The sequence below is a fragment of the Phyllopteryx taeniolatus genome, chromosome 17 (assembly GCF_024500385.1).
Source record: "Phyllopteryx taeniolatus isolate TA_2022b chromosome 17, UOR_Ptae_1.2, whole genome shotgun sequence".
Lineage (NCBI taxonomy): Eukaryota > Metazoa > Chordata > Actinopteri > Syngnathiformes > Syngnathidae > Phyllopteryx > Phyllopteryx taeniolatus.
The window spans coordinates 15,206,293-15,218,824 of NC_084518.1; the positions used below are offsets into that span (position 1 = coordinate 15,206,293).

Here is a 12,532-nt window from a genome sequence, read left to right on the forward strand (position 1 = left end):
ATGCAAACTCCACCCAGGCGGGTCTGGAATTTGAACCCCAGTCCTCAGAACTGTGAGGCAGATGAGCTCAACAGTCGTGCCGGCGAGTTCTGTAACATTATCATAATAATGGATTACAAATGAAAAATACAACAACAAGCGAAACTATCATCTGTTGGCATTTTTCATGTCTTGCTGATTAAGCATCAGCCAAACTGAGTTAAAGGGGAGACACAGAGCATCTAGATAATCACTTCATATGATTCTGTACCCACTGTATGAAGTCTGACTACTGGATTATGTACCGTATTAATTATTCTTTGTATTTTTGTTGTTGTTCTACTTGTGTGTTTTCCCTTATTTTGATGATGCTGTTCAAAATTGCTTTTTTGGCAAGAAGAGAGGCAAAAATATCCCTCAAAACTAGAAGACACAACCCATGATTTCATTGTATGTATTCGTAATTTATAGAGTCTGCTGTGTGATACTTCAACAGTGTTGAAATTGCAGTGCATTCGAGTGGACTAAACGTTCCGAATAAACAGGCGAGTTAAATCTATAAATTACCATAATCCACTAAATCTGAATGGAGTTAAAAAAAAAAAGATCGTCCTGTGGGGTGACCCAAGGGTCTATTGTGGGCTCGAACATTTTATTCTGGTTAGTAGATAAAACGTAAATATAACATTTGTTACCTTGGCCCAGTTTTAATTTCTCTATAATTCAGAATTTTAAAACATTAGAGGGCTTTATCTTGGCTGCTCCATGACCACTTTTCTAAAATCTTACATTTCGTAAAATCATCTGGAGTGTCCTCTGGTTCTGTCAAATTAAAATGCCTGTCAGTGTCATAAAAGAGAGAAAGAAACAAGAAATGAAAGGGGGAATATGTGACGCAAATAATGGGGTAGTTTGTACGTCTCTGACGTGGCCACACAGTTGGCCATTGAGTGTGTGAGTGTTTATGCGTGTGTGAGTGCATGTTTGTGTGTGTGTGAGAGAAACACAAAGTCCTTTTGTAGGCCTGATTTCCTTCCATCACTTAATTCCTTAATTTCTTGTTTTCTTTCATCGGCAGTAACATCGGCAGTTTTCTTTCATCGGCAGTAACACTTTTGGGGGATTCAGTAAATTCTGAATGGAGGAAACGAAAACAATAAGAATGAGGAAATCAATTTTAATATTCAGTTACTCGTCGTCATTTCACTTTATTTTTGTGCAGTGACAGAAAAATTCTTCCCCCAAAAAATCTTCAAGCTGTTTACTGCTGCTCCCAGTTGAAGTTTACTGTCAAACCAAACATAAAACAAAACATACAACAAAGAGAATTATACATGTTGTATTTGAAATAACCACAAAGCTTTGCTTTAGGAAACTCCCTATAATGCTAACAAACAATGGAAAAAGCCATACATGGGCTAACGAATGACATCAGGGTTGTGGTGTTATAACTGTTTAATCAACAGCTATTTAAACACAAACAGTGGAGCAACACATGCAGACAGACAATCACAATACTCATAGGCATAGCTTTCTGTCTCCATTTATAGCCGTATGTTGTAGTATACTGCCCCCTTGTGGCTAAGGTGCGCACACCACAAGGAGCAGAACAGTCACAATGAATTATGATGCATAAATTATTTAATTCTTTACATTCTATTTAATTATATTATTTCTGTTTTTATGAAGTAAAATATTATATGGTGTTTTTTTTCCTAATTGAAAAACACATTGTAATTTTTATTTTTTTATTTTTTTTGCAGGCTGAAACAGATTAATGGCATTTCTATTCATTTCAGTGGGGAAAAGATAATTTGAGATACCAGTGTTTTGAATTATGAGCATTGTCACAGCATGAATTAATCTCATATCTCAAGGTACCCCTGTAAAGAATGAAAATCAATCAGCCCATCTTGGTATTTAAATTGTTTTATTTTAAGTTTTTATTTTATTTTATAAGTACTCTCCTTTATAAAATTAAAGTCTCCAAACAGCATCTGCTTTAAAGGTGCCATATTTTAACAAACCAACCTTTTCTAGTATTTGGGATGTTATATTGGCTCTATAGTGCCTCAGTAAACATGTGAAATATGAATTAAAATCATCCACGCTTTCCTGAGTTCCAGACATTTTTCTGCCATCAGGCCTAAAATCAGGTCATTTGAATTTCTCGATCTTATCTATGTCACGAGCGAAGATCTCCACCTACCTCTCCACTCTGAGCCAGTGCTGTCAGCATAACAAACGTTTGCTCTCACAAGTGGGTCTTCTACACGGAGGCAACGAATCAGACGAAAGGGGGCGGTCTTAGCCATGTATGTACAAGGAGGATGCAAAACTGGGTCAAACAGAAGTACTGTAGCTGTCAATTGGAACTTTTCTGAATACTCGTATGACAAAACCAAGGTGTTTGTTTTTTTTAAAAATCAAATAGACCTTTTTATACTCAGTCAATGTTAGAGAGTCATTCTATGGAGGTCTAAATAGCCAAAATATGGACCCATTAAAGTAATGAAGTACTGTACATATTATATCAAAGTTACACTTCTCTTGGTCATCCACTTAATTTGAGCTTGCAAAAAACATTTGCCATCTTTATCATTAATATAGAGTTGTGAGGGTACAAAACACACAGCCAACATTCAGCACGAATCAATGAAGTCTTTATCATTGTCTGTAACACCCACCCACCCACGCGTGCACACACACACACACACACACACACACACACACACACACACACACACTAAGAGCTCCGTCATAGGGTCAGTGTGTGTCAGTGAGTCCTCCGACAATTAGCACACACACACACACACACACACACACACACACACACACACACCATGATGGCCTCTGCGTCGCCTCGCCGCCGTCTCACGCCGCAGACCTTCGCCGCTGTGTTCCTCCTCATGTCAGGTGAGCCGCTGACTGATGACATCACAACATACATCACTGCCGACATCAATAAACAAATGCATGCAACGAGAAGGCTTAAAGAAGCTCTTTGTCTACATCACGATGTTGACTTGTTGCGGTTGAACCTTTTTTGCATGTCATTGTATTGCATGTGGCAACACGGTGATTGAGTGGTTAGCACGTTTGCGATACAATTCCATGGTTCAGGGTTCAAATCGTAGCTTCGGTCTTCCTGTGTGGACTTTGCATGTTCTCCCCATGCTTGCGTGAATTTTTTAATACTACTCGTCTTCCTCTCACATTCCAAAAACACGCATGATAGGTTCATTAATGACTCTAAAATGACTGGAAAATGGATGGATAATTCTGTGCATATATAATCTAACTGTATTGAATCGGAAGTCATGTAAAGAATGTTTGCATCTCACTCCAGGCGGCGGAGTTCCCGTTTCCTGTTTTAAAGTGACCGAAGGTGGCGTGGCATCCCTGTCTTGTCAGTACTCTGTGCAGCGTTATGGCCTGAGTCGGGTGTGCTGGGGCCGCGGCTGCGGGACCCTCTGGTGCAGCAACATCCTGATCCAGACCGACGAGAATGGTGTCATCTCCAAGGTGAAGTCTTGACAGAATGTCTGGTGTAATACGATACCTCTCCCTTTTACACAGAACCAGCATCCCACAATCAGATTTAGAATTTAGTTTGTTGCGTGTCTGACCTTGTAACTCAATTTACCCATATTTCAAAAAATGGGCCAGTTTCGTGGACATGGTGGCGTACCTCAAATTTTGGCTTGCAAAAAAGCTAAATAATTGACCAAGTAACGGCTCGTAATGCAAAAAAACTGTCAAGGCCAGCAATTTCTATAGCGCTGGTAGTCAGCCAATCACAGGACACATATAGACAAACAACCATTCACACTCACATTCACACCAGCGGACAATTTTGTCTTCAATGTACCTAGCATGCATTTTTTAAAATCTGGGATGAAGCCGGAGTACCTGCAGAAAACCCATAAAAAGCTCCCACAAATGTGACATTCGAGATTGCAACACAGAACCTCAGAACTGTGAGTCAGACGTGTGAACCACTATCCAAAATGCTACCAACCAAAAAATCTGATTCTAAAAAATTACATAACTATGTCAGCCAAAATGGCTAGAACAAGCAGCAACCAAGAACAAGAAGGTGAGACAAGCTTGATTATAGGTATGATATTTGCAATTGAATCATTACCCTGTATTAAATATAAAAGTTAAATGTTGGATTTGATGAGTCGCCACTGTGCAGTGTGTATTCGACCTAATGTATTAAAGCAGTGAAGATAATTTGCTTTGGTTATTTTCCATTCTGTCACTGGTTCATCATCAATTTGTAAAAAGACGAGATAGAAAAATACAGAGCTAAAGCTGACTGTGATCCTGCTGCAGGCGGAGGACCGCTACCGGCTGACAGGCGACGTACTGGAAGGACAGATGGACCTGGACATCGCGGACGTGAGGAGAAGCGACAGCGGGCCCTACTGCTGCAGGGTGGACATTGACGGGCTCTTCAACGACAAGAAGGTGATCATGAACCTGCGGGTGGTCAAAGGTGCGTCGTCACTGGGTAAACGTAAACAAATGCATCTACTTACTCATTCATTTAGAGGTTTATTTAAAGGGTTGTCTCATTTTTTTCTCTGTCAGCTTCAATCAACAGTCCTACAACAACGTTGTCATCTTCAACAACGTCTACGACGACAGCAAAAGTAACAGACGGGTCGACTTCCGGGGGTGAGACAATTTCCAACAACAGATCTACTGATAAGTAAAATCATTTAAATTACATTAGAGAACTTGTTTCACTCAATGCTAAGAAAAAATAATGGGCCTAGTACAAAACCTTGCGGGACACCCGTGTGGTCGTTGATGTAATCTCTATGGCTGGCCATTGAAATTAGTCAGGTCAAACTTTAGGGGTTCCTTGGTTTACGACGGAGTTCCCTTCCTGCGGCATATTTGGGTTACGTCGCAATGTGCCGTAGTAATATCGCTAACGTACGCTAACACAGTCGTAAAGTCATAAATACAATAAATACTGTATTTGTATGAAAAATTGGTCTTGGACTTGAATATTAAACAATCAAATGAAAAACAGTAAGTATGGCGGTATAGACTGGTTCATTGCGGCCCGTTCGTAACCTTGAAACGCCATATAATGGGATCATATTAAACCGAGAAGCTCCTGCAATAGACCTAGTACAGAACTTTAGGGGATACTAGTGTGGTCTTCAATGTCAACCGTATGGCTGATCCTCGAAGCGAGCCTGTTAAAATATGTCAAATACACTTTTCATTTGTCTTATTTCAGGTATAAATATTTTATTTCAAATGCTATAGGTTATTACAGAATCTAAATTTGACTGTGAATCTGTCATGGGTAAACAATTTCAAGCATTCCACACTATTGTATTATAATCATCTATGGTCATGTTTAAGGAAATGCAGATATGTCAAAATGTTTGTTGTGTGCAATAATTGTTCTCGAAAATATCTGTACTGATACATTTGCATTTTATGTTTCACTTACACAGTATATCTAATTGGCTAGTAAGTTAACTTGCATGTGAGGTCGCTGTCTAGCTTTCCATGTTTTTTCCCCCTCTATGTTTCACTTAATTATAGCAAATTAACATCACTTGAATGTTTTCCCAATTCACATAGCTCATCATTTAAATGTGTTTTAAATCTCTTTTATCACTCTTAATCACTTTTTTTTCCTTCTCTGTGTTTTTGCAGTTAACAGGAAAACACAGCAGTTGCCTCAGCTGGACAAGAGGAACTCAACAATGCTGCACTCCACCATCATCACTGTAAGAAATATTACTCTGCTGATCTGAAATGTTTTATTTCAAACCTTTACGTACTGTAGACTCACCTCCCCCTAGATTTGTGACTTGTTATCTGCACTAGGATGAGTTTGGGAAAAGAAGCGCATTTTTTGTTTTAAGTGCTTTGAGTTAGTACATATTTTTGTATGAAAAACACTTACAAATAAAGTGATTGAAAGTGATTGATTGATAAACACGTTTGAGTGGGGCAAAATGTCACATACAAACTTGACTCAAGCACGCAAAGCCTTATTTCTGCTTAATCTGAGGTTTAATTAGTTGACAGACAGACAGACAGACAGACAGATAGATAGATAGACAGATAGATAGATAGATAGATAGATAGATAGATAGATAGATAGATAGATAGATAGATAGATAGATAGATAGATAGATAGATAGATAGATAGATAGATAGATATTTCTGCTTAATCTGAGGTTGAATTAGTTGACAGACAGACAGACAGATAGATAAGTAGCTAGGTGAGATAGTAGCTCGAGAGACCGAGTAGGTATACCGGTTGTTTCGAAAACAAGTTTGCTAAAATAGATAAATGGAAGTAGCTAGCTGTGATAGCTCGTTAGCGCAAGTAGCTAGCTGCTAAAGCTCGCTGTCTTTCAGGTGATCAACCCTCCAGCGTCGCTCTCCCTTCACATCAATGTTCCTGTCCTGTCGCTCTCCCTCGCCGTGCTGATAACACTTGCTGCTGTTATCTTCTCTCTGGCCTTCAAACGTGCGTTTTCATCTTCCTCATCATCAGCCTGATAATATAATGAAGACTGTGAACTGAAATGTTGTCATTGTGGTTTCTCATGCAGGGGGGTTATACAGACCAGGTTTAAGGAGTAGCTGGTGAGCACACAGTTCTTTTTAAACTCACTCTAGTGTATTTTGATGGCAAACAAAGATGTAGCATAACTTAGATCAGGGGTGTTCAAACTTTTTCTTCCAAGGGCCGCAGACAGAAAAATGGATGGATGCAAGGGCCACTTTGACATTCTTCTGTCAATTGGTAATTTTAGTGTATGACGTGGGCTGCTAAAAAACGGACGACGGGGCACAAAATGGCAATAGTTTGGACACCCCTGGTGTATATGTTCGATAGATTGAAAGGGCAAGTTGACAGTAGAATTCTTTCTTCCAGTTTTTCCGACGAGGAACCTCCTCATATTATCTACGAGATCAGGATGAGAAGACCAGTTCAGGAGAACATCTATACTCTTGACTAGATTCAGTCACGTAATGTCAACTGGAATGAATTTGAATTACATCTACATCCTCCACGATGCCCATTATCTAGGCTATCTGTTTTAATACTGTACTTGTTTTTACACATTTAACCAAATGATGTTTTCTTGCTCTTAAACTGTGAATAAACGTACTTTTGGTCAGCTGTTGTTGGTTATACATGCATACCTTTCACGTTATACATCAGGTCAGGAGTGAACAATAAATGAATTTTTAAAGAGAATAATAATTCTAGGATACAACTTGCTAAACAACTGCAGCTTCAAACTCACAAATATGAGGGTCACACTGGAAAGTGACGTTACGAGAATACAGCCACAATGTTACGACAATTAAGTTGAGCGAGAGAAAAAATGTAAGATACAAAACACAATTTGTGTGCAATAATCATTTTAAAAAGATTTAATGTAACAACAAAAAGGTGATGCGTCAAAATGTTATGAAAATGAAGTTGAAGAAAGTTGTACATAACATTGTAATTTTATCAAAAAAACTATGTCAGGCTATAAATTTGTTGTATTACAAAATTAACGTCATATCTTTTTTAGACAAAGTTCAACATTATAGTTTGTCAAATTTATAAAAAAAAGTGTTACTTGACTCGGTTCTCAAGCATCTCTGTAATCGGCAATATAACGAGGTAATTAATCTTTTTTGTTTGTACTTTTCTGTATATACAATGGAAATTAAACAACAAGAGAAAACCTACAATGCCTTAACGTAAAGGAAAAAAGTTTGCTGTAAATTTGATGATGTGCAGCCTACTTGTTCAGCTTGTATTCTCACAAGCTTGTTCATGGAGATGATAGCCTGCGGTTCAGAAATGTCCGGAAGTCAGCGCACACACTCATCTCTTGTGCGTTCTGTATATTGTCATTTGCCTCAAGAGAACAAACTTCAATGTAGGTGATTTCTCTTTTATACTGTCCCATGGTGGCTAATACTCATGCACCACATTGAGAAGCACAATGTCCATTGAACGAGGATGTGTGACAAAAACTAATTATTATTATTGTATTTAATTATGTCATGTATGCTTTTATGAAGTACAATATTACACAGTGCTAGTTTTGTCATTAAAAACATTAAACTTTTTTTTTTTTTTGCTTTTTGGGGGAGAGGCTGCAATGGATTCATGGCATTTCCATTGATTTCAATGTGGAAAGATGATTTGAAATGTTCTGAGTTACGAGCCTGGTCATGGAACAAATTAAACTTGTATCTCAGGCACCACTATAATTGTATTAACAATAGTAATACTGTGTAAATTAGCAATATTAATGCTATTACTACTACTACTGTACTGGTATAGTAATCGTAGCAGAGTGTAGCAGAGAGTCTTTGCTGTTACTGGCTACACCACAGGAAGCACAGGCACCAATTACAGGGGAAAGTAGAACAATGAATGTAGTAGCAGTGTTGTTGTCTGTTGCACTTGCTGAATAATGTGTTCTCGCTCAGTAGAAGCTACATCGTAACTGTATCTTGACACATGACTCATTTCCGACAGGGATCAATTCGCCCCCAAACTCTGAAACGACTGTTGAGGGCAAATACCCACCAGGCGTTAGAGTCGCGTGTCCTCTTTAAATCGATGCGCTTTTAGCTGTAAGTCAAATAAAGCGACGAACAAACGTCATCAATGCTGTTTAAGTTAACTTCAGCTTTGCATCAAGTCGTCATTCAAAGGAGGACCTGATTGGCAACATGGCTTCACTCAAATTGACACTGGTGGTTTGTGAGTAAACTATAATATAATCATGTAATAATGATGCGGTGTGTCTTTAACTTGTCAAAGTTGTTAAAGAAAATGTGTGTATTCGTGTTTCAGTGCTGGCCTTCACACTCTTATAGTCAGGTAAATGCAACCTCTTTAAAGTGGGTCTTTTATCGATTAAAGGCATTACTGAGCAAAAATTACCTCCAAAATGAAATATATTACATTTAATTCCTAATACAATGCAACTCCATGCCACTGAATTCTACAGATGAATACTGGTCTGAATCAAGGTTTAGTTCCAATTTTGACATCTTGGGGCAGTCTATTATTGCACTCAGCACCTTATTTTTATTTATTTATTTATTTTTTACATCTCAATCTTAGTATAAGTGAACGTTATTTATCATCTTTCGTGAAATATTGATAGAGTTGACGGATGTTCGGACCTTGACCACGATTACACTAAACCTTTAATCACCCTTGTGCAAAATGACAAAAATTTAGTTAGCCCACTCTATTTGGCAATGACTATAATCTTAATAGGCTTACTTTAAATTCATTTTTAAAAATATTTATTTTATTTTATACACACCTGGACATAATTGGAAATAAACAGCTTTTGACATTTTTTTTTGCTTCAATTCAATGGACATTTTGCTGCTCCTTCTGGTGTGCGCGCCTTGGCCACCTGGGGAAAGTATAATACAAACATACGCATATACATGGAGACAGTCACAGCTCCTGAGAAAGCTGCAGTAATATTAGTCGCTCTTTGCAGTGGATAATAAATGTGTGTATTATTATTATCTAGCTACGCGTTGCTCCATTTTCCCTGTTCAAATATCCATTACTTAAAGAGTTATAATACCACGACACTGATGCTATATGTTAGCCCGTCTGTTCCATTTTGCATTGTTTGTTAACAATTAACTGAGAAGAGTTTCCTCAGACAACACTATGTGGTTGTTTCAAATACACCACCTGTAATTCTCTTTGTTTTATGTTAAGTTTGAAAGTAAACTTCTACTGAGAGTGGCAATGAAGACATTGAAGCCTCTTTTTTGAAAGATTTTTCACTATCTGCCAAACTGCTGTTTTTTGTGAAGACTTGAGTTCACTTCCACCGTGCAGCGTCTGTATCTCAAATTTTTGCCTGCCAGTCGAAGCAAAAAAATAAAATAAAAAATCAGCTGAATTACAGCCCATATCTCGAAAACTCATGTCAGGTCACTCGTATAACCGAGAGGGGAAAAATACAGTATTTGCATAAATAGTCTAGAGGGGTAATTATTTGCTCAACTGCAGATGAGAGGAGACATCTATTCAGGGTGAACTTTATTTGTATGCATTTGTACGACTTAGGTCAATAGAAACTGAAGTTAAATAGAAAATTAAAAAAGACTGTTATGTGAAAATGCAGACAGACAAGAAGAACAAATGAACATAAACTTGGACACAACATTGTGGAGCGATCACATGAGAGTCTACTGGAGTGCTTCACATACGCAAGATCATCTTCAGCACTGCATACGGAAATTTAAAAAGCCACACTATGCTTTTAGGTGCATCCATAGGTGCTGCTGTTTTGGTAAACAACCTAGTTTAACTGGGCTCAGACGTTTACTGTTTAATGTCCATGTGTTGAACCGATAGCGACGACAAACTGAGGTAATTACAGTTACAGTTACCGGTTCAGGAAAAGGGATGCATTTATTTCTCTTAAATTGATGACACACCTGGTGACAAATGTGTCTATCAGAGGCGACAAAATTGTTCATCAGAGGGACAGTCACTATTTGAGGAAAGATTTTATCTGTCAAAGATTCTTAATAAAATGGGACCCAACATATAGCCATGGGGTACACCATTTTTTTTTTAAAGTAATTAGGATCACCCTAACTTTTCTTGACAAGTTGATTTCATCTGACTATAAACCATTTTAAATTAAACATCTGTTTTTGTTTTCCATAACTGTTATTCAATTGAATGAACCTTGTGCTGTTGAAATCACTCGTAATCTACATCATGGATGTGGCTCTGTTTGACAGTGTTGCTCTATTTCTGTTTTACAGAATCACATGTGGCTCCAACATGATGAGTTTGTTCTTCATAAAAAAAAAAAAAAAAAAAACTCTTTCCCACTTCCATCTTTCCATTTCACATTGCAGCTCCCAAAAATATGTACTGTGCATTTGTGAAAGAGCTGGAATACAAACAGAATCAGAATCAGAATCAGAATCATCTTTATTTGCCAAGTATGACCAAAACACACAAGGAATTTGTCTCCGGTAGTTGGAGCCGCTCTAGTACAACAGACAGTCAATTTACAGAACACTTTGGAGACATAAAGACATTGACAAAAAACAATTGTGCAAAAAGATGCAGAGTCCTCTAGCACTTAGAACAGTTCGAATGACTAATATTGCAATAGACCGGTGCAATGACCATTGTGCAAGGGGCGCTGAGACTTCAAGGAGTGTATGCGGTTTAAAGTGACGAGTAGTGCGATAATCTGGGACAATGTTGGTTGTGCAAATGTTACAGATACTCCTCAAACAGTGTGCAATGGAGCAGATGCTAATCTGGCATGAGTGGCCAGTATATGCAAATAGTGCAGCATGGCGAGACAACTACAGTGAGTGCACGAGTAATACATAATTGGCCCCACAGAAATGTGACAACGAACTCAAGTCAAAAAATTGCCAGCATGTTGTAATGGAATTGTAGGTCAGGTGTTTAAGAAGTTGATCGCAAGAGGGAAGAAGCTGTTGGAATGTCTACTAGTTCTAGTTTGCATTGATCGGTAGCGCCTACCTGAGGGAAGGAGCTGGAAGAGCTGGTGACCTGGGTGCGGAGGGTCCGAGAGGATTTTGCACGCCCTTGTCTTAGTTCTGGCAGTGTGCAAGTCCTCAATGGTGGGTAGGGGGGGTACCGACAATCCTTTCAGCAGTTTTGATTGTCCGTTGCAGTCGGAGTTTGTCCTTTTTTGTAGCAGCACCGAACCAGACTGTGATGGAAGAACACAGGACTGATTCGATGACCGCTGTGTAGAACTGTCTCAGCAGCTCCGGTGGCAGGCCGTGCTTTCTCAGAAGCCGCAGGAAGTACATCCTCAGAGATCTATTGAAGATCTGAGTGAAGATTGGAGCGAGCTGGTCCGCGCAGACTTTGAGGCAGGATGGGGACACATGGTCCGGGCCTGCCGCTTTGTTAATCTTTTGTTGGTTGAAGATGCGTCTCACATCCTGTTCATGAATGGTTAACGCAGAAGTCAGAGGTGTGATTGTGGTCGCGGGTGCGGCCGGGTGGGTGTGTGGTGTGAAACTGTCCTTTTCAAATCTGCAGTAGAAGGTATTCAAGTCGTTGGCTAGTGTGCTATTGTTCTCAGCTTGGGGGGATCGTCGCTTGTAATTAGTCAGCGATTGGAATGCATGCCAGACTGATTTAGAGTCGTTTGCGCTAAACTGTTTTTCCAACTTTGCTGCATAGTTTCTTTTTGCAATGTTAATTACTTTAGTAAGCTGGTTTCTAGCTCGATTATACAGGGCCCTGTCCCCGCTCTGATATGCGTCCTCCTTAGCTTGGCGAAGCTGCTTAAGTTTAGCAGTGAACCACGGCTTGTTGTTGTTGAATGTGCGAAAAGATTTTGTTGGTACACAAACCTCTTCACAGAAACTGATATAGGATGTGACAGTGTCCGTATATTCATCCAGGCTGCCAGGTGAATTTTCAAAGACACTCCAGTCTGTGCAGTCTAAACAGCTTTGAAGTTCCATCTTGGCTTCATTTGTCCACTTTTTG

General features: G+C 39.0%; 1 protein-coding gene across 1 annotated transcript; it reads left to right on the forward strand.

Annotated features, from left to right (window-relative positions):
• The first annotated feature begins 2,585 nt into the window (after positions 1–2,585).
• timd4 (T cell immunoglobulin and mucin domain containing 4) lies at positions 2,586–7,154 on the forward strand. The gene is made up of 8 exons (XM_061752187.1): positions 2,586–2,895; positions 3,329–3,504; positions 4,321–4,483; positions 4,579–4,665; positions 5,671–5,744; positions 6,385–6,496; positions 6,582–6,615; positions 6,908–7,154. Exons 1-8 carry the CDS (start codon positions 2,823–2,825, stop codon positions 6,990–6,992), a joined length of 804 nt encoding a protein of 267 aa, XP_061608171.1. The 5' UTR covers positions 2,586–2,822; the 3' UTR covers positions 6,993–7,154.
• The last annotated feature ends 5,378 nt before the right edge of the window (positions 7,155–12,532 follow it).